This window comes from Heloderma suspectum, chromosome 16 (assembly GCF_057233095.1).
Source record: "Heloderma suspectum isolate Gila_16-S chromosome 16, 16-S_ref, whole genome shotgun sequence".
In the NCBI taxonomy this organism is placed as follows: Eukaryota; Metazoa; Chordata; class Lepidosauria; order Squamata; family Helodermatidae; genus Heloderma; species Heloderma suspectum.
Genome location: NC_139473.1, coordinates 1,804,573 through 1,829,608, shown reverse-complemented (window position 1 = coordinate 1,829,608; position 25,036 = coordinate 1,804,573). Strand labels below are relative to the sequence as shown.

Here is a 25,036-nt window from a genome sequence, read left to right as displayed (position 1 = left end):
AGCCGCCCGCCCCTCCTGCGTCTGACCTGCCCTTATATTCCCTCCAGCCAGGACCCTCCAGCCAATCAGCTCATTTGGGGGGGGGGGACTTTCTCCCCCACCCCCACTCTAACAACGGACCAATAGATCTGAAAGGAATGTCCACAAGTTAGCCAATCGTATCTGGCCAGGTTTGGATCCCACATGCCGGTATAAAAGGGCGGGGACCTCTCGGCTGCGTGGCATTGCCGCCTCCTTGGCTGCGGCCGCGGGGGGGCCGCCTTGGCAGCCTGGAGACAGCTGGCGGAGCACTCGCCTGTGCATCGCTTCTCTGGCCCTCCCCAAAGTAAAAGACACGGTTTTCTCTCCCCTCGCAGTCAGCCCTCGGCCCATCAGGCGCTGCTCCAGGACAAAACGCAGGAACACGCGTAACTTTTGCGTCAGGTCAGAAGGGTCTTCGCATGCCCACGCCCGCTTTCTTAAAAAGCGAAACGCTGCTGTTCCTGACGGCCTTCCGAGTGGTGCCCAGCAATCGCTTCGGGGTTTTCTTGTCTCGATAGCAGGCGGCTGCAACATTTTGTTTTCCTGGAGAATGCTCCATTTTAAAATGAAATCCTTGCAAGATCCAAGGCCGCGTCCACCGGTGGGGGGAATCGGTGCTTACAGTCGCCTGCAACCACTGGCCCCATACAGATGGTCTCAAACGATCGAAGGCCCTGAACACAGCCTAGATAAATTCTTTTCCCTGGGCAATAATTTTCTGCTTAAATATCCCCACAGGGTGTTTTATACCATCATAGTTCTGAAATAACACTGTGCTTCAGCCCACACCTCTGTAGCGACAAAGAAGCATCTTTTGATAGCGCTTTCAAGGTAGGCATTGAAATCCACGCTCCCTTCGGCTTGTCAGAGCTTCTTGGCACTCAGGTGTCCACGCCACCATAACGCGACTCTTTTTCTCAGTTAAAAGTAGTGCAGTTGACCCCAAACGAGAGGCGCGTTTGTTGCGAACCACCCAGAGAGCTTCGGCGATTAGGCGGAATAGAAAATTAAGAAATAAATCAAACAAACAAATTATGATTATGTATCTTCTGTAAAAGCTGCCCAGTCCTAGGAATGATCTCACTGTGTTTTTTTAGTTATGGAAGGATCCCATTTCCCTAACAGCTTCTACTTTACCCATTTCACACTTTATAGCAGGGGTGCAGAACCAGTTTGGGGTGGCGGGCCGGATGATGTAATACGGCCCACCCAGCCCTCCGTGGGCCGTATGACATCAGGTGGGCATGGCCACACCCACCTGACATCATTTGCTCCCGGGCCCCAGCACTGGAAGCCGATCTGAGGGAACAGCATGGGTTGTCTTCTGAGGGGATTCCTCCACTGGGCAGGTCTTAGATCCGAGGCCCCACCCCCTAGAAGAAACCATGGAAGCTGGAAATCATGGAAGTTGTAGTCCAACCCATCTGGAGGACTCCAGGTTGGGGAGGGGTGTGATATAAAGTAACAAAAATTTAGAATCTAGTGCAACACTATGCAGTAGGCATGTGACTCTGCCACTGCAAAAACAGCAAGGCCTTGGCCATGCTAGCTGGGACTGATGGATGTCGATGTCCTGGAGAGCACCAGGTTGAGGAAGGCTGCTTGAAGGTGCCCTGAGAAGACTCAGTGGTGTTTTAGTGCACTTTATTTGCCAAAAACAACACCGTCAGCAAAGATTTGCTGTGCAACAGGAGTTTTATTGACTGCACAGGGGCTGGCTGGATAAGTGTCCCTGGAGCCTGTTCTGCTTCGGAGCCAGAGAAGCTGCAAGGCAGGCAGATTTCCAACTGGTGTGGAAGCTAAAAGTGAGGCGTCATGGGCTTAAGGAAGAGTCCAGAGGAGCAGGCAGGGTTGGCCGCCATCATGGGGTATGGGGGCCTTGGATCTCAGAGGCTACAGGTCAAGCAGGGCTGCCAACAGAGCCTCAGAGAGTGCAGGAGTGCGGGAGGGAGGGCTTCCTGCTTCTTCGCTACTGCAGACGTGGGGTGGACTCGTCTGCCCAGGAGTCCAGGTGGTGGGCGTTGAACTGGGGCATCAGGTGAGGCAGAACGCAGTGGCTCCACTTGTAGTTATCTTTGAGCCAGCGTCCGCCCTCGCTGTCTTCAATACAGATGGCGGTGATCCCTGGAGGGGAGGAAAAGGTAAGGGGGCCCTGAGCACTACCCAGGGGAAAGCTCAGAAAAGCCCTGCTGGATTGGACCGTACACCCTTCTGCACTAGCATCCTGCTTCACGCACAGTGACCAACCACACAACCCGCAGAACCTTCCAAGGTAGACTGCCAATGAACAGGGAGGCTCCATTCCTAACTATTACGGCTAATCTGGAATAATAAAAGAGGGTGTGTCTGTCTGTCCAGCAGCGTTATGGCACCAAGACTGTCAAACCTAAACACCTGAAATTGGCATGCATACCAAGGGGGCCCTAGGGGTGTGCACCTCAGGGTTATTTTGTTTTTTAAATGCATGAATTAATGTTAATCCTTTAAAGGTGCCCATGGGGCTGAAGCCTGTAGTAACATCCTCGGACACTAGTGGCAAATTCCCCTAAGCAGTACACAGCTTTGCTGTCAATGCTGTTCGAAGCCAGCGGGGAGGAGCCTGAGATAGAGGGCTGCCCCCCCACCCCGCTGTGCGGCAGCCCACCTCAGGGCAACGGACCCCTCCCTCGGGGAGGTACAGGGTGCCCATGGCAGGGGCTGTGGCTGGGGGTGCCAGCAGGCGGGGCTCCTCTCAGGCGGCGTGGGCACCTGTCCAACTCCGGCGGCTCTGCAGGTCTGCTCAGGGGCTTCGCTGCATCCAACGGAGGGCTCTTCCCACCCAGGCAGAGCCAGTAAGGGCGTGAAAGAATTCTGCTGGATCATCCCTTCCCGGTGCCCAGATGCCACCAGGAAGCCCGCAAGCAGCACCGGAGAGCGATGTGCCCCATTCCCGCTGTTAGCCACCCACCAGCAGATGGCTGTGGCAACAGACAGCTTCTGATCCCGGGGCTTCCAGAGAGCCGCCCCCATGGCTAGTGGCCCTTGGGGTTCTCAAGTGGGCCAAGCCAAGCAAGGGCCCCCGCCTACCTGCCACCACGCCTCCTTGCCGCTCCACCAGTTGGATGGCAGCCTGCATGGTTCCGCCTGTCTCAACCCACTGATCCACCAGCAAGACGCGAAGGCCTGGGCAAGAGGGAGCAGAGCCGCGGGGGTTAGGGCGCCGGCCACTCCCTTCCCCAACTCCTGTCCCTACCTCTCAGTTGCTACGTTAAGGAGCAGCCGGCCCAGAGAAGTGGGCCTGAAGGGTGTCCTTCTGTTCCTTCCGGGGGGGGGGGGTGTCTGGGCAAGGCGGTGCGGGTCCCTCCACCAGGTCCCCACAACAGAGAGAGCGGTGCAGCGGCTCACCCGGCGTGATCGCATCGGTCCGCATCTCCATGACCTTGTCGCGGCCCGAGTAGTCGGTGTACAGCTGGGTGACGGTTTCCACGCAGAGGTGGCCAGCTTTGCGGATGGCCACAAATCCTTTCTGGAGGGCGTTGGCGATGGCTGCACCTGGGTTGGGTGGGGGAAAGATTCTCACTTTTGCAGGCTGGAAGAAGCCACAGGGCACCCCTCCAGCCCAAAGCTGGGGAGCGGCTGTTTATTTGATGACTTTCTTCTCCTCTGCCCATTTGATCCTCCACACAACAACCTTGTGAGGTAGGTTAAGTGGAGAGAAAGTGACTGACTCAAGGTGACCCAGTGAGCTTCACAGCTGGGCGGGGATTTGAACCTGGGTCTCCCCCACCCCAGTCTCTAGGACACTCTAATCCTGCCTTCCCTATATTTTGGACTACAACTCTCAGCATTCCTGACCATTGGCCCTGCCAGCTGGGGTCGATGGGAATCAAAGTACAAAACCTCTGGAGAGCACCAGGTTGGGGGTAGGCGCTCTAGCCACTACATCACTCTTGACTCATCTGGCTCAGTCACTCACAGGCCACGGATCACTTGACCTTCTTAACGGAAGAAGAGTGTGCAATGCATCACCTCTTTGAGAAGGAACAGCATAGAGCTTGGCAGGGATGGACTTCAACTCCCACTGTCCCCAGCAACTGCCTGGGGTTGATGGGAGTTGTAGTCCAAGACATCTAGAGAGCACCTGGTTGGTTTTCTTAGAAGGGATTCTCCACTTGAAGCACTGTTGAGCCCACGTCTAGTGTAGAGATGAACACTAAGGAGGGAGAGCAGCTGGGGCCTTGAAATTGCCCACCCAGAGGGAGCGCCTGAGTAAGAGACGGAGCAGGCCCAAAGCGCACCTTCCCCGCTCCGGAGAGAGGCACTGCACTCCTGTTTCAACAACAGTGACTGTTTCCAACTCTGGGGCTCTCGAGATAGCCATTAGTGTAGGCCTATGTCATGCATATCTGCATCTGCTTTTGGAGGACAGGCGCCTCCTCGCTTTTCTCCTGCCATACGGAACTGGCCACCAGATCTACTAACCCTGCAAGAGCCCCTGTCCCCCTCTGCGCCTGGCCAGCCTAAATGGGAGAGTTTTGCCTGCTTCATTTCTGCCAGCCTGCTGCCTAAGAGAGGAGCACGGCCAGGAAGGACACTGGCAACTCAAACGCCAGGCCAATGGCCGCTTTGTGTGAAAGAGACATTCTGGGGTTCATTTCCTACTTGGGCACTGGTTCAGGGTCTTCATAATCCTAAAAATGTGATTATGACATGGCTTGCAGCTACTGGAAAGGGGCATACACTCAGTGCATGCTTAGAGGCCCTTTCTCACCCCGATTTTCTCCCTGATTGAGTTTGCCCATTGAAAATTGGTCCCAGAATCAAGTTAAGTCCTGATGGGTGGGACAGGTAAGGCACTTACCTAGAATGAAGCCCATGGCGTCTATTCCAGCAACCTCGTCGATGGTGTCCCCCTTGAACGCTTGGAGCAAGTCTTCTACACAGTCCTGCAAGGCCTGGTGGGTGCAGAGAGGAGGGGGAGAGGTGTATGTGTGTCAAGAGCCAAAATCACAGAGGTTCACTCCCAGGGTTGCCAACTGACCATCTGTGCTGGATCTGCAGGAATGACCAAGAGCCGCTTTTGACAACATGGAGAGAAACCTTATCTGATGATGGCAAGAAAAGCTGCTGTTAAGGGCCCAGGAGTAAGGCCAGTCCACAAATTGGCAACACCACTTGCAAGGCAGGGTCGCCCTCTGCGACAGAAGATAGCAGCCCCTACCGTGCCTCCACACCATTGCCAGTTTGGTGATGGGGCAGTGGGGCACTCCTCCAGCTAAGCGACACGTGGAACACAATCCTATGCATGGCTTACTCCCAAGTAAGTGTGCACAGGACTGCAGTCTTAAAGGCAGAACAGCCCCCTCCTTGGATTTAGAGTTGGCATGCTTAGGCGAAGGGCCTTGTGTTCCCTGGGACCACTGAGTGAGGTACTCCACCAGGGCCAGCGCCAAGGGTGGGCCTGGTAGGGCACCTGCCAAGGGCCCACACCCCAGCAGGGGCCCCCTGACAAGAGCACCTCCTCTTTTTCCCCACTGCAATGTGCTTGTTCACTTGCTGCCTCTCGCTCTGGCCCAGGCAGCAGCGGTGGCGAGCAGGAAGGAGGAGCAGCAGAGGCCGCGGCCTCCTGGCTCCCCGGCTCTCTGCCTGCCAAGCAAGCAAGAGGAGAAGGAGCAAGAGCAGCTGGTGACCATGGCGGTGAGAAGGCTGAGTATGAGCCAACATTGTGATGTGGCTGCAAAAAAGGCAAATGCTCTTTTGGGCTGCATTAATAATAAAAGTATAGCTTCCAAATCACGTGAAGTACTAGTTCCTCTTTATTAGGTTGTATCTTGTGTTGTTATTCGTATTGTATGCTGCCTAGAGTGGCTGGGTAGCTTGCCAAATGGGTGACTAATAAATCTAATAAATAAAATAAATACTCAGCACTGGTTAGGCCTCATCTGGAGAACTGTGTCCAGTTCTGGGCACCACACTTTAAGAAGGATGCAGACAAGCTGGAGAGGGTTCAGAGGAAGGCAACGAAGATGATCAGGGGACTGGAAACAAAGCCCTGTGAGGAGAGACTGAAAGAACTGGGCATGTTTAGCCTTGAGAAGAGAAGACTGAGGGGAGATATGATAGCGCTCTTCAAGTCCTGACTGTTAGAGCACTACGACCATGGACCCAATTCCCCAGGGATGTGGTGGGCTCTCCCCCGCTGGAGGCATTCAAGACGACGCTGGACAGCCACCTGCCAGGGATGCTCTGACTTGGACTCCTGCATTGAGCAGGGGGTTGGACTCAAGGGTCTTGTAGGCCCCTTCCAACCCTACTATTCCATGATTCTATGATTCTAAGGTTGACGCACTGAGAGAGGGGGCCCACTTGAGTGTGTCTCACCCAAGAGCCCCCCAAAACCTGGAGATGCACTGCACCCCACTGAGGAGCCATTTTCCCCAGCTGCTCCACCCAAAGCTCTTCGCACTGATGCCCTTGGGCAAGGTTTCTCTGGGCCAGGTTGCCATGTATGTGATGATCCAGAGACAGGACATGGTGGGGCTCCATGTGTGGCTTGTGCCACCAGAGTATTTCAGCTGCTTTGGGGGCTCCCCGTTTTTCCATCACTTTCCTTATTCATCTAACTGGAAATCAGTTCTAAGATTGGCTCCCTGTCCTTCAGAGTTTGAGGCCAGTCCTAGAGGCCATTTCCCTTTTGCCGATCTGTTGCCGGCTTTTCTCAGTTTTGTTTCCCCTCAGATGCTGTTTCTAGTAATTCCTTATGTGTCTCTGTGCATTATTTTTAAAATTCTGTTAGCGACTGCTTATCTTATGCCCTCTCGGGAGAGCTTACCCTGAGAGATGGTGGAGCGGCTCATCATGTAAATAGCAAAGCTATCCTTTGTGCACGCTTTGCGCTCAGACCGGAGGTACGCCACTGCTGTGTCCAGTGCATCAGCCCCCCTTCCCAACTGGGTGGCTTGGAAAGATGGGAGTTGCAGTCCAAACACATCCAGAGGGCACCCAGTCGGGGAAAGCTGCAATACATGATCAGGCTGGGAGGAGAGGGGAAATACAAACACACAGGCAGAAAATACCAAAATAGCTGAACAACCGTCAGCATACGCCGTGCTCCTCCCTTTGGCGCACCCGGCACTGTCTCTGCATTGTCATCGCCCCATCCCCTACCTGGTGGTGGCAGTAGAGACGAGAGGGGTCCAGCCAGGCGTAGCGCGGGCCTTTGACGTTGGGGGCCATCAGCGTCAGATACCAGCCCCGCTCCCGGGAGTCAGGGAGATCTCTCTGGTCCCAAGGCATGGACGGAGCAGCAGACAGCAGGCCAGGCACAAAACTGCCAGGGAATCGAAGGGCAGATAAGTGCCACAAAGTCTTGCTTTATCCTTTGAGAGAGACCATGCAGAATTGTCCCAGACGCTGCTACTGCAACCCTGCCCTAGTGGGCACACACCATGTCCTAGTGTCCAGCAGGCATGGCCTAGGACCGCAGCACGCCGTCGCGGTCTGATATTTGATCCAGGATTTACCAGCGCCTGGATATATATATACACACACACAGCCACGCTCATGCACAGCCACACCACAAATGCTCCAAAGACCCGGTGGTGGTCCAACTGCACAAGGGGGACGCGCAAGCAGCAGAATGTTGACAGGGTGCTGGAAGCGGGAAGTCAGGGTGGCCGGGAGGAAAGGCTCCCCATCTCCCAAAGAAATGGCTACACACGCTCCAAAAATCCTGGGGCTGTTTTTCAACAGAACCTGGGAACCTCCTGACGTACACAAGAACGGGCTCTCTCGTACACACATGCGCACCCCTGGCGGGAACGTTTCTGAGTCCGGGCCCAGGCTGGGCGGTGAAGGCCACCGGCCTGTAGAAAGCAGAGGCTTCCACTCGGTGGGTGCGTCCGTGGGCCAGTTCCAAAGGAAGGTTTTCCTTGCCAGCCCTGTGCGACTGCTTCAGAGACGATGCGTGTGGAGGGGCCATGGGCAGAAGCATTAGGCCAAGGCTGACGATCAGTGTGGATGCACAGGTACACCCAAAGGAAAGGCTCTGGGTCACCAGCAAGCCTGCTCCATCTTGGCTGGTGCCTGTCCGTGGGACTCTTCCCCTGCAAATCTGTGCCAATTGCCAGTTTCCACGCCCCACCCCCACATCTCCCATGTATCACAAGAAGCCCCCACTCTCTCTGGAGAGAGCAAACGCCCCATGCAGCTCCCTCACACTCGTTTCCCACGCACCCTGAGGAGCTGGCCCAGTACCTGGAAGGAGGGATGGGTGCAAGAGGGAGTCTGGTCGCTGTGGTCTGCAAGCAGAGCCCCCTCCGTCCCCCTGCAAAACAAACACACAGATGCACTTTGGCCCGGCCCAAGTGCTACTGGATGCAAGCGGAGGGAGGGCTTGTGGGCCACAGACAGTGACAGCTGGGGTAGCCCAGCCCTTTGCTGGCAGGGGCCCAGGCGTCGCTCTGGCAGCGAAAGCTGAGCTATTCACAGTTCATTCACCAAGCCTGGGAAAGGGAGAGAGAGAGAGAAAGACACACACACACACACACACACACACAAAGATGAACCAGTTCAGATCAGCAGGAAGGGCCCTAGTCATCTCAGCAACATCACAAACTGACTACAAAATCACAGAGGTGGACGTACCTCAGAGATCATCTAGTCCTCCCTCTGGCCATTGCAGGATCCAGCTACAACAGCCCTGACCGGTGGTCATCCAGCCTCTTCTTAAATGCCGCCAGTGAATGAGGCCCCGCCACCCCCCAGGCGCCCTGTTCCATCACTGAGTGGCTCTCGCTGTGAGCCTTCTCCAAATGTTCAGCTGAAATCGGCTTCCCTGCCATTCCCAGTCCGGCCCTGCAGAGCAAACAGGTCAGGCTGTGTCTTCTTTGGCCTTTCCCAAGGCTCTTCTGGTCAGTTGGCAACTGTCATCACTCTGTGAGATCACTGCGGAGCATGACAGTTTCTGGAAGAGGAGGCCAGGTTAAGTCTGTGGCAGCGAAAGCAATAAAGAGTTTTCTGGGACCTTCAAACAGCCTCCCTCCACCTGGGGCCTCCAGGTGTGTTGGGCTAAGCTATGCTGGCTGGGGGATTCTGGGAGTTTAGCCCAACACATCTGGAGGGCCCCAGGTGGAGGGAGGCTCCCTTAAAGGGAAACCCATTGATGATGGCCTCTGATGAAGATGGTTCATTTCAGGCCTTACCTGCTGAATTTCTGCCTGCCCAAAGACACTGGAGATGTGCCAAGAAAAGTGGGAGAGATGACGTCTGCGGAATCATTTAAAAAGTGAACGCTTGAGGGTGCTGTTGGTTTATTCCTTGGCCTTTCCCACACCTGCTCAGTTGCAATGTCCATGAACCACTCCCCCCCCCCCGCCCCCAAGTGTTCGGAACAAAAGTTAAACTCTATAATTCAGCCTTCCCCAATCTCATGCCCTCCAGATGTGTTGGACTGCAACTCCCATCCACCTCAGCCAGTGTGGCAGGGAAGGGGCTTTAGGACTGGATGGCAGCCCGCTGTGCTGGCATACATCTCGAGATGCCCCTCCAGCAGGGAAAATGCCTCGATGCTCCCTTCACCCTGCCCTGCAAGATGAGACCCACAACTCCACCTGACTGTCCCCTGGGACTGCAGACTCTGGCTTTCTCCATCTGCTGGAGCACCAAGGGCCACTGGGAGGCTGCCCGCCCCGCCTCCAGGAAGAACGTGATGGCCAGGGGAGGCCCACTTGGGCCCCAAACATCAGCTGGAGCAGCTGCAAGGAGCTTGCTTCTCCCTCCCCTGCCAGAAATAACACCTCTAAAAACTTCAAAAGTCAGAACGAGGGGTGGAGTTTTGTGTTTGCTTCCCCCCCCTCCTCCCTCCTGATCCCTTTTCCTTTTGTGTCATGCCTTCTACATTGCAAGCTTGAGGAGCAGAGACTGTCTCATTATGAATCTTTGGAAGCTACTCTGGGCACCTTTGGGGGGGGGCTGAAGAGCAGGGTAAAAATGCTGCAAATAAATAAATACAATAAAGTAAAAAATGAACAAGTAAGATCCCCCCCTCGCCCCCGCACATGCAGTTTCCCCAGCCCCTGTGTCTCGTTCTCTCAGCTGACAAAGCCGTCTCTCAACCCCACTACCTAGAAAAGAAAGAAAGAAAATCCACGGTCAGTCATGGTTTCGCTAACCCTGGACTGGGCCAGAAGGGAAGGGGTCCCAGAAGCAGACTGTAACATCTCCCAATTCCAGATGTTCTTTCTGCTACAAGACTTAAAAGGCGTGGCAGCTGTGGCGGTGGCTTGCAATGAACCCCCCCACGCTTCCCTACTCCTTTTCTTCCCCCCTTTGCCCCAGACATCTGGATTGTAAATGAGATCTTTGAAAAGGATGTAGACAACATCGAAAGGGAGAAGCCCCCAAGCAATAGCTGCCTGGGCCAACAACCTGGCAACTGAGATGAGTAAAATAGTGGCTGGTTTTCAGCCCCCCCCCCCCGCCCAGTGTGGACTCAGAAAATGGGGTGCTGGATTCAAAGACCTGGGACTGGAGAACTATGCCTGGCCCTCCAAGGGGGCCATAATCCAGGCTCCCTCAAAAAGCCTGGATTCCAGAACACTCATTTATGACGGTTTCTAGCCACAAAGGGAGAAAGAGTCCTGTGGGACCTTGAAGCTTGCTCACTCATTTTTGCACTGGCAGAAAGGCTAGGTTTGCACAGCCTGCCAACCTGGTGCAATGATTGCCTGGCTGCTTCAAAATCCCTTCTTGCTTGCAGCTGCTCGGTCCCAGGCCTCCAGTTTTTTGGATACCACGAAGTCGATCTCCAGATTTCTTCTCTCTCTTTCGGGTGGGGCGGGGGTGGGGAACAGGATTGCAAACGCTGCGCCTAGCAGCCAGCGAGATAACAGCCAAGGCCTCGACCAGCTCGACCAGCCGAGGAAATGACTCCAGGACCAAGGGTTCCTCCCAAAGCATAACATGCGGAGGTGGACCCTATCGTCCTCCCACCATGTCCCGCAACCTCTGGACTGCAGCCAAGCCAAACCCAGAGGCCGGGCCAGGACGCCGCTCTTTCCAGCCGGGTCGGGTGAGCTGAGGACACTGCAGGAAGGCCACAGCAGCCCTGCATCTTGCTTAACCCCTAAGCGTGGTCTTGAATGCAGTTCCAGCCACCTGGTCGTTTAGGGCAGTAGTCGTCCCCAACCTGGTGCCTTCCTGATCTGTTGGACTGCAATCGCCATCATTCGCAGCCAGCATGGCCGCGGGCCAGGCCCCCATGCCAGAAGAGGCCTGCCATCGTCGCATGCCCCGGCCCGCCCGGGCAGAGCACGCACCAGAGCGGGCGCACGTTCCGCTGGCCGTGTGGCCACGTCAGTCCAGCACAGGGTTGCTCTGCCAGTGACCAGACGACAGCAGCCACGTGCAGGAACCCAGATGAAGCGAGGCCACGTCTGGCCGGCCTTGCCCGTGTGTGCCCCCGTATTCGAGCAGCGCTTCTTCTTGGCCCCCAGCCCCCCCAGGGAGCCCGCAGGTGGGCATCAGGCGTCCTGTTTTCCAGCTCCGAAACCTCCGCTCCCTTCACTTCCCCTCCTCTGCGCCGGCCGCGCTTTCGGGCACCGCCAGGGTCAGGCCACGGCCTGTGGCTCCCGTCCCAAGGTGGCACAACAGAGGCGGGAGGAGGAGGGCTCCGGTGCGGGGGCCGGGATCCCCCGCCCAGCCACCTCAGAGGAGGGTCTGGTGCTTTGTGCAGGGCGCAGGGCTCCCCTTGAGCCGCGGCTCTCCAGCTCTGGTCCGCCGCTGGGCCAGCTGCTCCCTCACTTCCGCGGCTTTCGCGGAGCCCGTTCGGGAAGGGGGCCCGCCACTGCCAGGCGCCTGCCGGGCCGCACCCAGCGGGGCCCCCGGCAAGCGCCCCTGGCTCGCGCGCCCCTTCCTCACGGCGGCAGCCTGCTTGCTCCCGCCTCTGGCCCGGCCCAGGCGAAGAGGAGCAGCAGCAGCGGAGGCCGCGGCCGCCGGCGCCCCGGCTCCCCGCCTGCCGAGCGCGCCGCGGGCAGCGGGGGGGGGAGCCGGGGGCCACGGCGGCGAGAAGGCAGGCTCCCGGGGGAGGAGGCGCGTGGAGGGGGCCTGGCCCGGGGCCGTCCCGAGCCTGGCGCTGGCCCGGGCTGTCCGTCCCGCGCCCCCGCCTCGCCTCGCCTCGCCTCGCCTGCTCGGGGACGCTGGCGCAGTCCCAAGCGGAGGCAGGAAGCTGCCGAGCTGCGATCGGAGCGCTTCCCTTTGGGAAGGCCCAGGGATGAAACATCCGGAACGGCCTCAGCCCGCCCCGGTCCGCCCGGCTCAGCCGCGCCGGCACTGGCCGGCAGCAGCGCGCTGGGATTTCCGGCAGGCCTCTTCCGCAGCCCGTCCGTTGGCCAGAGAGCCCCGGGCCGCCGGGAAGCCGCGCCCCGCCTCCCGGGAAGGCCACGACGGCGAGGGGGCCAACCTGGGCCCCCATGCATCAGCCCGAGCAGCTGCAGGGAGCTGCGTCGCCCTCCCCCGCCAGAAAGATCGCCTCTAAAAAAGAGTCAGAGCCGCTGCCGAAGTTTTGCTTTCGCTTTTCCCCCTCCTCCCTCCTGCTGCCTTTTCCTTTTGTGCCATGTCTTTTGGATTGTAACCTGAGGCCTGTCTCCTTATCAGTCTTGGAAGCTGCTCTGGGAGTCTTTTCTGGCAAAAGGGCAAAGTAAAAATGCTCGAAGGAAGGAAGGAAATAAATAAAAACCAACCCTGAGTCTTGTGGCATCTTAAAGACTAACAAGGCATGCTTTGGTGCTACTTGTGAGGGGATCGGAGCACTGTGGGAGGGGGTGATATCTTTTCTCCAAGCGCATTTGCCCTGTGCAGCTAGAGGGCACGCATACACACAGCCAGCAAAGATGGAAATGGGCTGTGCAGTTTCCCATAATCCAGCCCCCCCCTGCCGCTTATTGTGCTTCGAAGAACATGCTTAGCAAAAGAGGCAGGTTGGACAGGCTGCCCCCCCACGGTTCCATGGGGCAAATGTGGGTCACCTCGCTGACCCCGGGCGGCAGTCACAGCCTCAGGACAAAGAGTTCTGTCCCGGGACATGAAAGGGGGCTGTGGGGAAGAAATCCCCACAGGAGGCTGCGTCCTATGGGCCCTGCTGCATCACCCCATCTCGGTTGCCAGGGCAACTGGCCTCAGCCCACCCTCTTGGAAGCCAGTCATGAATTCAGAAGGGGTGGGGGTCTCATGAGGTAACTCTCGGTCAGGCCTGACGGCAGGGAACCAAGGCGCTTAGGAACTAACCCTTTCCTTGTCAGGCCGCTAAAGCCTGAGGAATTCTGGCCCCATGCAGCCTTACACCAATGGGACACCAAAGGCCACCCTCTCACCCTCTTGGAGGGAAAGGGCTCTCGGGGTGGGGTGGGTCCAAGAGTGAACATCCTCCAGATATTCCTCCAATTCTCAAATATTTGCCAAACTTTCCCCAAGTATTCAGTGTCCGCCTTTGTCATCCATCCATCGATTGCAATATCTGACTGTCATTATCTGTCATTGTTTGGCAGCTGACTAGCAACAGTGCTCAAAATTTGATGGTGTTCGATAGCTGACATGCAACAGAGTGTAGAATTTTATAGCTGGCATGTAATGGTGCTTGGTCTTAGATAGCTTTTGATAGAAGGCTTATTTATTGTATTTTATTTATTTCATTTCTATACTGCCCAATATAGCTGAAGGTCTCTGGGCAGTCCACAACAATTAAAACCATGAAATGCAACCTAGGATGTACTATAAAAGTTTAAAAGCTTAAAACCAAAGTATAAAATAGAAGTAAAAGACAAAATAAAACCTAGCAGCAATACAAAGATTTAAAATACAGTAACAGTTTTAAAACAGAAACTGAAATATGAAGGGGTGTTAGAGAGACAGGAAGTGTTTACAAGTTACCCCAGAGAAGTGCAGTAAATAAGCAAAAGGTGTAGGTTCTTTAAGGCTGTGAACTCCAGTACATCTCAGTCTAGGAATTCAACAATGCTGCAATCTAAGGCCTTTTGCAGATCAGCTTATATGGGGAGGGTGAACAGTCTATTCATCTCCACGTACACACAAAATAAACTATTTTTTTCCCCTGCAGAGGGAAATTATTCCCACAAAAAGCGGCGACAGCCTCTACTTTAGGTGATTTTTAAAAATGACAAGGCCGATTTGTGGAGGGCGTGGATCTAACAATGGGTATTAGCCATGGTAGCTTAAATGAAGCCTCCATGATTAGGGCAAGTCTATCAGGCATAACCAAAATGCAGGGAAAGGCCTTTATTTTTCACCTCTTGCTTGTCAGAGTCCAGGGTGGCTCCTGAATGCTGGGTTAGATGGACTGAGATCCGGTCCAGCCACAAAATTCTCATGCCGAAAGATAACTTTTAAATTCTGATTTAATTTTATACCCTGCTGCTCTGCGCTCCGCACCCAAGCCTATGAGGCTGCCTTGCCGCCAGGGAGATCAGGGGTCTATCCGCTGGGGCTGACTGGACTTGCAGTCCGACACATCTGGGGAGCTTGACCCCAGGGGAGGCCGCTGCTGGATCAGGCCGACGGTCCAGCATCCGGCCAACCTGGGAGACCCACCAGCAGGCCAGGAAGGGCCGCCGGCTCCTCCCGCTCGCTCCTCCCCAGCAACTGCAGCGGTAGCTGGAGGTTCTTTACGGCCACGTGAGGAGTCGCAGCCACGGACAGGCGGCGCGCGGCCCTTGAGCCAGGCGCCGCGGGTCACCGCCGCTTCTCGCCCGGGGGAAGCTGCCTGGAAGCCCCCCGCCGGAGCCCCCTCCCCCGCGCTCGGAGCCGCCGCGGGGCGCCGCGGAGGGGGCGGGGCGGGGCGGGGCGGGGCGGCCCTCCTCTCCCCGCGGATCAGGCCACCGGCGGCGGGCTTAAAAGGCGGCGGGGCGGCGGGCGCTGTCTCCGCGCGGCGGTGCTGAACGCGAACGGCCGCCCGCCCGCCCCGTCGAGGGGCGCCAGCGACGATGCCGGCCGGGACGGCGCTGCGCTGCCTCCTCTCCTCCGCCCTCCTCCTCCTCCTGCCCGCCGCGGCGGCGGGAGCGGGGCGGCCCCCCTGCGCGCCCCGCAGCCCGCTGCCCGACGGGCGGCTCCGCGTCCAGGCGTCCGACGGGCGGGGGCGGCTGCGCGCCACCTGGGCGCCGCGGGGGCCCGCCGGCCCGAGCGACTGCGGCGTCTCCGCCGAGCCGCGGGACGTGGCCGCCTTCCTGGGGCGCTGCAGGGCCCTCGAGGCGCCGCCCGCCTTCCCGGGCTGGGCAGACGCCAAAGCCGCCTGCTCCGGCGGCCGTCCGCGGCGGCGGCGGGCCAAGCGAGGGTTCACCTACCCGGGCACCCTCTGGTGCGGAGCCGGCGACATCGCGGACAGCTACGAGGCGCTGGGTAAGGAGCCGCCGGCGGGCGGGCGAGGGCCGCTCCCGCTCCCGCCGCCGAAGCCTCCGCCCCGCGTGCGAAGGCCCCCAGGAGCTTCCCCAGAGGAGAAGCTTCCCCAGAGGAAGCCCAGGAGCGGGCCGTGGCAGGGCCACAGAGCCCGCTCTCCAGCGGCGAACTGGTCTCCAGAGGTGGATTGCTCCTGAAGCTGGGAGCTCCACGGAGTCACCGAGATTAGTCACCGCCCGTAGACCTTTCCGGCACACACGTGCCCAGCCCTGGCTATCACATCTCGTGGCCGAGTTCCATCAACACAAGGCCTCCCCCTTAGCCCAGGTTTCCCCAAACTGGTGCCCTCCCGCTGTGTTGGACTGCAACCCCCATCATTCCCAGCCAGCATGGTCAACAGCTGGAGGGCACCAGGTGGGGGGAAGGCGGACTTGGGCTTTTGGATGCCAGGTCCAGTTAATTCATCAGTAGCAGGGCTGCCTCAGCCATTTCAATGGCAAATCCAATTAATTAATGACTGGATTAACTAAGGTGCACGGTTAATTGATGATGGCAACACGTAGTGGAAGACAGTGTGGCAAGGAGCCTGGGGCAGAGGCTGAGATTGTGTTTAGGTGAAAGTGGAGGATGCTACGAGGATAAGGTGGCTTTAGTTCAATTTAGGACCCAAGGATTGGGGAGGCATGCTGGGGTCGGGGGGGTGGCATGGCATGGCACCAGGGTCCAGAAAGGAGCTGCACAGGGCTAGCTAGGCACCCATGGCAGAAGCTTGAGGGTGGGGTGTAACAGAAGGACATTGGTAGTTTCTCCAGCTGCCTTCAGAGGCCTGTTTGGAGGGGCCTTTTTGGTGGTGGCTCCCAGGCTGGGGAACTCCCTGCTGAGGGAGGTGAGGTTCGTTGCCTCTCAGCTGGCCTTCTGCCAGCCAGGCAAGGACTCCTTTATTCAAGCGGGCCTTTGGCCTGTAAGCAGCTCTGTGGGGTTGGGTGCTGCCTTTTATCCTATTTTTCACGCTGTCATTGTTACATTTTTATCATATTGTAATGTACTGTTTCAGTGTTTTAATCCGTTTCCATTGTGCCTGCAAGCCGCCTTGAGTGCGGGGGAAGAAAGGTGAGGTACAAATCAAATCAAACCAACCAACAAATAAATGCATCAAACCTCTTTCAGCCCAATTTTGGAAAAGCATGCGGGGGGCGCATTCCAGTGGTGGGAGGAGTCAGAGACAAGTGGGGGAGGGCAAAATTCCAAAAAAGCCTGACACCTTGTAGCTGAAAGCTCTCCCTGTCAGCGATGAAGCCTTAGGAGAAGCATTTCAACCTTTCAAAATGGGGGAATAGCGCACAAAGCGATTGGTGGCTCAGGGAAAGGGGGAGTGGAACGCCAGGTGGGCAAGGTTTGGCCCATGGTCTGGAGGTCCCCCAGCCCTGGGCTAGCTGGACTACCCCTTCCCCAGAACTGCCTCTGTCACTGCCCCCTCCCTCTCCCCTCGCCCCCAGGAGAGCACCAGGAGACAGACCGCTGCTGTCGGGAGCATGACCACTGCCAGCATGTCATCCACCCCTTCACCTCCAAGTATGGCTACCGCAATTTCCGCTTTCACACCATCAGCCACTGCGACTGCGACAACCGGTGAGCACAGGCGGCCAGGTGGCAGCTGCCTCAGGAAAGGCGCCTCGGAGAGGGGTTTTTGCAGGGCAGAATGCGGCCGCAAGGCTTTCCTGAAAGAAGACCCCTGTCGAGTCCGGAGTAGCCTTCCCCAACCGGGATATTAGCTCCCGTCATCTGTCTGTCTGTCTGTCTGTCTGTCTGTCTGTCTGTCTATCTATCTATTTCATTTCTATACTGCCCAACAGCCAATGCTCTCTGGACAGTTCACAAAAATTAAAACCACAGAGTACAGCATAAAACAATAAAAAATATGAAAGCTTAAAGTATAACAGTACAACCAGAATAAAACCTAGCAGCAATGCAGAGATTTAAAATACAGATTTAAAACACCAGAGCTAAAAGATTAGGAAGCTAAAATGCTAAAATACTGGGAGGATTAAAAAGGTCTTCACCTGTTGCCAGAAGGATAACAATGTGGGCACTAAGGTAACCTCTCTAGGGAGCTCATTTCACAGCTGGGGGGCTACAGCAGAAAAGGCCTTCTTCCTGGTAGCCACCCACCTCACTTCCTTTGGCGGAGGCTCCTGGAGAAGGACCCCTGAGGATGATTTTAGGGTCCGGGCAGGCACATATGGGAGGAGGCAATCCTTCAGATAACCTGGCCCCAAGCCGTTCCCAGGCAGTGTGGCCCACGATCAGGAATGCTGGTAGCTGGGCTCCAAAACATCTGGAGGGCATCAAGGTTGGGGAAGGCTGATCGGAAGAACCATTTGCTCCTTGGCCCAGCGAGCCACTAGCTGAGATGGGGCATGTGCAGGGTGCAACTCCCATCAGCCCTAGGCAACATAGCCCATGGTGAGGGATGATGGAAGTTGTGGACCACCAATATCTGGAGTCCCATAGATATGGGAGTTGAATCCATCAACATCTGGAGGCCCATACATTCCCCATCCTTGCTGTAGCATCAGTTGATTCCTAGTTCCCAGTTCCTTATTCAACACAGTTTCATGAGCAGCCAGAAAAGGAACAGATGTTTGCATTAGGAGCTGGTGATGACCTTCAAAACCTAAACGGCCTAGGACCGGTTTACTTGAGGAGCCATCTAATCCAATGTTAAGATATGCTTGGGTCTTAAGATATTTGGGAGGGCTTCTCCTCTGCCTCCCACCAAGCTCCCAGGTGCATTTGGTCCTGAGGGACCACAGATGGGGCCTTCTCTGTAGCGGCTCCCACATTCTGGGATTCCCGGATAAGGGGAACCATCTAGTCCCCTCTTATGTCCTTGCCCTGCCTGGCAAAATGACTTTTGTTTCAGCAGGAAAACAAGTTTTGGCTGCTTGAATCGCCTGGGGTTTGGGTCTGTTGCTCTTCCACAACCTTCCCCAAGCTGACACCCTCCAGCTGTGTTGGACTACAACTGACAGTATGGCTGGCAGATGATGGGAGCTGTAATCCAACACACCTGGAAGGTGCCAGGTTGGGGAAAGCTGTGTTCCTGGATGTTCTCGCCTTTTAGCTGGTGGCTAGTGCGATCTCTCCTTGTATGTATTGTTAAAAGAGATACATAGCATCTTATTGACTTGGATCCCTGCATCAAGCAGGGGGTTGGACTCGATTTATGATTCTGCATATATTGTGATTTTTTTAGTAGTTTGCCACCTCGCCCATCATCCATGGGAAGAGGCAGGCTACAAACTATGATAAGCAGCTCTGCACCCCGAAAGAAGACACAGCTCCCCCGCATTGTACACACATCCCTGAATGGGAAACAGCACCAACATTTGGTCTGGCCCCGAAGGGAGAGAGGCTCCAGCTTCACGCTTGTCTCCAGCTCTGCGTGCGATGGACAGAACTGGGGCTTGGGAGCAGCCGTCCAAGCTCTGTCTAGGCCAGACTTCTGCTCCCTAAGCAGCCAGCCGCAACCCCTGGAGAGGGCCACAGAAGAGCCGCCACATTTATTCATCCGTTTCTATGCCGCCCAATAGCCAAAGCATGTGGCAAGCAGAACGCTCTGGGTTCTGTTCCCGGCCTCCCCGGTTAAAAGGAGCAGGCGGCAGGTGACTGGGGAGATGAGGCCCCGCTCTTTCTGAGATCCTGGAGACAATCATGGGCTGGGCAGACCCAGCCTGCTAGCTCGCTATTGGCGCAAAGCTGCTTCTTGCGCAACTTGGCTCCCACGCCAGCCATGTAGGCGGGGGCCTTCCTCTGGTGTTCGCCCCCAGCCCTGGGAGTTCAGAGGTGGGATGCAACTCCAGGCAGAGGCTTGGCTAGAATAGGAAAGACCCTGCTGTGTGCGAGGCCGCCGAATCCGCTTGCAGCCGCTGCCTCACGAGGGACAGGCCAGCATAGTTAGGCTTTGCCCAAGACGACCCCGCCGCATTTCAACCAGTGATGGTGTGAGGAGAGGGCTGGTGCCGAGGGCTGGCATGTGCCGAGGGCCCACTGCCCAGGGCGCCCCGGACCTGCTCCCCCCCCACGTGCTTCTTCGCTGGCCAACTCTCGCTCCAGCCCAGGCGACAGTGGGGGGGGGGGGCAGCAGATGCAGTGGCCTCCTGGCTCACCGGCTGCCAAGCAAGCCAGGGGCAGCAGTGAGGAGCGGGAGCAGCTGGCGAAAGTGGTGGGGAGAAGGATGGCTCCCGGTGGGGGGAGCTCACTGAGGGTGCCTTGCCCAAGGGCCCCCCAAACCTGGAGCCGATGCTGTGTGAAAACTAGGCACAGGTCTAGAAGGGGCACCAGCCAGGATTTCAGAAGCAATTTTCTCCTGCTTCTTATAAGGCCAAGGTCCCATCTTCCAGCCAGCCTTCTAAACTCTGCTCTTACGTGGTCCTCTACTGTAAGAATCGCAGCAGCAGACTTGTTTTGACTCTGCTCCTTCAGTTTGTTTGGCTTTTCTGGAGCTGCCCAGAATTTTTTTTGTTTTTTGCAGCGGGAGAGCAGCGTATTCAATCTGCCAAAATGTACAAATTAAATTAACCTTCCTTCCAGGTTAAAAGCCTGTTTGAGGGCCGTGAACGACACGGCCTCCCGGGTGGTCGGCCAAGCATTCTTCAATGTCATCCAGGTCCCTTGCTTTACATTTACCTACAAGGAGCAATGCGTGGAGCCCTACCTCTACATCTGGTAAGTGGACCTGGCGCTCTCCAGCCCCTGGACCGCCCCCCCTTCGAAGCAGGCACCAGCACCACCTGCTCTAGGAGAGCACTGCAAATGAGGGGCTTTTTGATCAAGATAAGAACAACGCCAGTATAACCCCTGTAGGGGCCAGGTGGCAGGACTGGAGAGGTAGGCACCTTTTTGGGGGCCGGACAGCAGAGGACAGACTGGGCCCTCAAGGTAGCAGCAATGCAATTGTGGAAATCTCCCACTGGGGAAATCCTGCCAGCTTCCTCTCTTCCTGTTGTGTTTTTATTCTGGAAGGTGTCTGAGCAGGTCTGCCGTTTTGTTTTAATTATTAACTTTTGCTGGTTTTCAATGCTGCAACACCCGTTTAATGTTTGAGAGTGCAATCCTATGCATGTTTAGACAGACGAAAGTCCTGGCTGGGGCGTGCTGGGAATTGTAGGACTTTTGTCTGTCCAAACACGCATAGGATTACACCCTAAATCTGATGTCTCCCTAAATGTAAAGCTGCTTTGAAAAAAGCATTTGAAAAGTGTAGGAATTTATTCAAAGCACATAAATGTGAGGATAGCTTGCCTTAAACAGAAATTGAAATGCTGCTCCAAAATACTCCACTTCTACACCCATGTGCATTATGCAAATTTGACCACATTTGCTTAACTTGCATGCCATTTTGAATACTTGGTTCTGTAGCTGGTGGTCATGCAGTGAGGTCAGGATAGTGCAGGATGTTCTTCAAGTGGCTGGTCTAACAATGAGGCACCTCTGTTTTCTCGCTTCTGAGATTGCCATAGGCACTGCTCACCCACCTTCAAAGCATAAGGGCTAGAAACTTGATCTCTCTTTTAAAAAGCAAGCTGAAACACGCAGGAAGTTATACTCCATACCTAATATTGCATTGCATGAGGTTTTCTGCACTCCCAGGGAATCCACACAACCTGCTATTTCTCTGCTCCTTCCAAGGTGTAAGAATTACAGTGCTGTGGCCGTGGCCGTGGCCCAGGAAGCGGTGCTGTATGACTATGGAGGGGAACTAATTGATGGGCCAGCGACACGCCCGCCACCAGCTGGGGCATCTTCCACTGCTACTCCTGCAGGCAAGACAGGCCAGGCCTTCGAGGGCATGACCACCACGGCTGCCCCACAGGCCAGGCCCAGCGGCTGGCCAAAGAAGCATCGGAAAGGCAAAGCAAGGGGGAAGGCAAGAAAAGGCAAGAAGGGGAGAGGGCTGAAGAAAAAGCAGCAGCAGCAGAATTCAGGGGCAAAAGCTGATGGTTTAGCCCTTCCTTTTGGAGAAGAAAGTGCAGTTTCCCCCAAGCGGCTGGCTGTGCAAGAACTGGGAAAGATGGACTTCCAAGCCCCAGACAGGCATCCAGACTTGGGAGAAGAGGACCCGTTCAACGCCATCCTCAGCGACGATCCTGGAAGGGGGGGAGGCGGCGGTGAAGGCAGGGCTCGGGCAGAGAGCAAAGAACCAGGCCTGCCACAAGCCACCTTGGGGCCTTCCTCCATCCAGCCTTCGAGGAGGAAGGGCCGGAGAAGACGTCTGGAGGAGAAAGAGCAGCAGCGACAGCAGCGGCGCTCTGCGGCCAGTAGCGATCTGCGGTTGGGCATCCCTCCTCGTAATACACAAGCAAAGCACATCAAGCCCAAAGACTTTGCCAAGTAGCCCCCTCCCTGCTTCTAGCTCTGCAGCAATTTCGTGATTATATATATCAGCAAGGAATCTTCTGACAGCCGTCTGCCACCCAACACCCTCCCGATGGGTCGGAGTGCAACTCCCATTATCCCCCAGCCCGCAGGTTGTTCTAGAAGGCGGAAGGGCTGATGCTGTAGTGCCAATCCTGTTTGGAGAACCCCAAAGCCAAGTGGGCCATCAGGAAGCATTCCGCAAGTTCTCACGGGCGTTGTGCAGACTTCCGCTTTGAAAGAGGCAATAGTTTCGCTCAGTGATGCAAACTTGCCCTTCTTTGCTTCTATTTCACAGGCTCAGAGAGTTCACCAGGCAAACCAACCCGCCTGCTATTCCTAAACTCTTTAGAATGGGGCCCATGACTCAAGTGGTAGAAAGGCTCCAGGTTCCATCCTGGCATCTCAGGTTAAAGGATCTCAGAGAACAGGGGATGGAAAAGACCCCGCTAGCCTGAGGAGACAATACTGGGCTAGATGGACCATTGTTCTGACTTGGGATAAGGCAGCTTCCGATGCTCCTATTTAAAATCAGACCTCGCTTTAGAACCATGAGGACTGGAAGCTTTTTTTTTTTTTTTTAAAGGAGGACCATAGCTCAGTTCTAAAGCCCCTGTTCTGCCTGCAGAAAGTCCCAGGTGCAATCCCTAGCATTTCCAATTCAATCTGGGCATTTGCTTGACTTTTTTTTGGAGAACTAGAAGCTGCTGCTTTTTAACACCAGCTGTGACAGGGGGTGGGACCATGTGCCGCCACGCTACCTAAGGGAGGAGCTAGATACAGGCTGCCTTTGCTCCCCCACCCTCCCTCACGGAGTGGCACCATGCACAGAGGTTCTGGCCACACAGATGAGGCCGCTCCTCCCAGGGGGACCTGCCAGCAGCAGCAGTCACCCAAGGCAGCTTGTTCCGTGTCCCCACACCACCCTCTTTCCTGGTTCTTGTGGCTCAGCGTTTCGGCTTCCTTCCCCCGTGATAACATAAGCCTGGGACCTGCAGCTGGCTGTTCTGTGATTTTGAAATAAATATCCTGAGACATTTGGCCTCGCCAACTCCTTTTCCAGTCTTGCTTATCAGCAGTTCTTTTCGCCCTGGCCTTGTCCACAGCTCCATTCGTGCTGTGGCGCTCTCTTGCTCACCGCAGCTACACTGCTGCGTGCTTCGCCTGTTCCCCTCTAGCACGGCCCAGCCCTTGCCCCGGCAGCCAGACAAACTTGATGCCTGGCAGCTCCTCTGCTCCCCTCTTGCTGCTCCAGAAAAACCTGGCACTCCCCACTGATGGCTGCAACCTGCGGATCTTCCCTTCCCAACAGACTCTCAGCAGCAACCTTGTACCCAGCCAGACACCCTTTCCCAGCTGCTAACAAACTCAGTGGTTTTTTCAGATGACTTTAAAGGCAAAAGGCACGCCAGGGCTGAGCTGGAAGAGACTCCTCTGAAGTGGGCACCCCTTGAGTACAGCACCCCCAGCACAAGTCCAGCAGCGCCACCTACTGGTGGCGGCAGAGCCAGTACCAGAGCCGGGCGCGTGGCGCGTGACCCCTGTGAATTATGCCAGTAAAGGGGTTCAAGGACAGGTAGCAGCACCTCTAACAGCCTCCGAACAAGGCTGGTTGTGCCACGCTAAGCCCGCCTCGCCCACCAGATGTACATGTGCCGGGCCTCACCCTACAGGCTCCCAAGGGACGATCTGGGCCAGGGCTTCTTAAGGCCTTTGAGGCTCAGGCGCCCTTTCACCCCTCGCATTCCGCTGCTGGGCTTGGGCCTGCTACTTCAGCCTTCCCCGAGGCAGTGCCCTGCAGAGGTGTCGGGCTGCAAGTTCCATCACTCCCAGCCAGGGTGGCCCCCTACACCTTTGGGCTAACAGTGGGTCCCAGGGCTGAAAAGAGCTCCACCCTAGATATTCTCTCAGCTACGCGGAACTAGCTGCTAAATGGCTCCAACGGTGCGGCCGGTGACCTCCCGTGTCCTCCTCCGACATGGGGCCAATTCCGCGGGAAAGCCCCCTTGCCAGGGAGGGCCCGGGCTGTGCATGGGGGGCATTTCAGCACGCTTCCAGGTGTGCCTGGAGAATGTCTAAACGGGCGACTGCCCCTTTCTCCTCTGTGAATGCCAAGAGGAGCCCTGCTTTGCCCTTAGGCCTGGAAAGGCCTATGTGGAGGCAAGGATGAGCTGTCCTCAGAGGAGCTCGCCCGGCCTGCCTGTGCCCGATTACGCTCAGTGCTCCTTCCATCGCGCCAGCACAGGCGCAAGCACCCGCCTCCGAGAGCAGGCGAGCGGTGGGCTGCTCTGACCACAGCCAGGGCAGAGGGACAGGGGACTGAACTCCCCCTACCACACCCACCCAGGATGGAGTGCTGCCCCACTGAGAGACTCAAGCAAGCAACCCCCCAGGGGCAGGGGCAAAGCCTCCTGCTGTTCCACAGGGGCTGGCTGGGAATCACAGGTCGGAAATGCAAAAAACCCAAATCGAGCAAAAACACAACACAATGAAAACATGTTGTTCCAGGGAGGCCGGACGCCTCTGTCCCGATGTTCAGCGCAGTGCCCAAGCAGAGCGGCTGAGGAAATGACCCCCTCGCCTTCTGGTCCCGACCAAAATTAGAAAGGGCAAACCGCTCCCCGGTGGAGATGGTGCTTAGCTCAGTGCTACGGAAGGGGCTCCACCCTCCAAGGCGGCCTAAAACAGCAAGAAGTGTGGGTCAGGCACAGGGCAAGCACCAGCTCCTCGGCAGCAGCCACATATTCACTCCACACCCCTAGAGCAAGATCTTATTGGCCAGGTGGGTGGGGGGGTCACAAGCAACACCGGAAAGATACAGCTGCCGGGCCTTGACAGAGCGAGGCCAGAGGCATCGAACAGAACGGCCGCTGTCAGCAGCCCCGCTGCCCGGGGCCCAAGATCAGGCCAGCTTTCAGACTACCTGTGAGGCGAGAAGCAGAGGGGCCCGGCCCCGCATCACCAAGAGAGCCGCCATCCGCTGTCGCCCCGGCCGTTGCTTGACTCAGACGGGGGGCTGTCTGAGATCTGCATAGACCGGGAGGAAGGAAGCCTCCCTGCAGTCCACCGTGAACTCCTCCCGCTTCAAGAAGCTGCATTCCATCTCACATTCTGGTCCAGTTACCACAAGGTAACACTGACCCTCACCCCTCCCTCCGCCCAGATCCCAACACACCAACACTTTTAATCCCCCCTCCCCCAAATAATCACAGAG

At 56.5% G+C, this 25,036-nt stretch overlaps 2 protein-coding genes across 5 annotated transcripts; one reads left to right on the top strand and one right to left on the bottom strand.

The window, feature by feature from the left end:
* Positions 1-1,648: 1,648 nt before the first annotated feature.
* On the bottom strand, positions 1,649-24,934 carry LOC146334795 (uncharacterized). Of its 4 annotated transcripts, none has more exons than XM_084823289.1 (7): positions 24,746-24,934; positions 8,647-8,965; positions 7,168-7,330; positions 4,862-4,955; positions 3,406-3,552; positions 3,088-3,183; positions 1,649-2,145 (listed from the first exon to the last, which is right to left on the bottom strand). In XM_084823289.1, the coding sequence occupies exons 3-7, from the start codon at positions 7,294-7,296 to the stop codon at positions 1,991-1,993; spliced, it is 621 nt and encodes a 206-aa protein (XP_084679415.1). In that variant the 5' UTR covers positions 7,297-7,330; positions 8,647-8,965; positions 24,746-24,934; the 3' UTR covers positions 1,649-1,990. The 4 variants fall into 4 exon arrangements, with proteins under 4 accessions (XP_084679415.1, XP_084679413.1, XP_084679414.1 ...); XM_084823287.1 differs by lacking the exon at positions 24,746-24,934 and adding an exon at positions 8,257-8,326 and having other exon boundaries at positions 8,647-8,773; XM_084823288.1 differs by lacking the exons at positions 8,647-8,965; positions 24,746-24,934 and adding an exon at positions 8,257-8,337.
* Positions 14,933-22,871, top strand: PROCA1 (protein interacting with cyclin A1). The gene is made up of 4 exons (XM_084823285.1): positions 14,933-15,408; positions 16,902-17,034; positions 19,999-20,133; positions 21,097-22,871. Exons 1-4 carry the CDS (start codon positions 14,997-14,999, stop codon positions 21,800-21,802), a joined length of 1,386 nt encoding a protein of 461 aa, XP_084679411.1. The 5' UTR covers positions 14,933-14,996; the 3' UTR covers positions 21,803-22,871.
* Positions 24,935-25,036: the final 102 nt, after the last annotated feature.

Coding starts and splice junctions, on each gene's coding strand:
- PROCA1 (XM_084823285.1), top strand. CDS start 14,997: ATGCCGGCCGGGACGGCGCTGCGCTGCCTCCTCTCCTCCGCCCTCCTC. Junction 17,035..19,998: donor CACTGCGACTGCGACAACCG/GTGAGCACAGGC, acceptor CCTTCCTTCCAG/GTTAAAAGCCTGTTTGAGGG. Junction 20,134..21,096: donor GAGCCCTACCTCTACATCTG/GTAAGTGGACCT, acceptor GCTCCTTCCAAG/GTGTAAGAATTACAGTGCTG.
- LOC146334795 (XM_084823289.1), bottom strand. CDS start 7,296: ATGCCTTGGGACCAGAGAGATCTCCCTGACTCCCGGGAGCGGGGCTGG. Junction 3,553..4,861: donor CGCCATGGGCTTCATTCTAG/GTAAGTGCCTTA, acceptor CACCCAACCCAG/GTGCAGCCATCGCCAACGCC. Junction 3,184..3,405: donor GACCGATGCGATCACGCCGG/GTGAGCCGCTGC, acceptor CCTCTTGCCCAG/GCCTTCGCGTCTTGCTGGTG.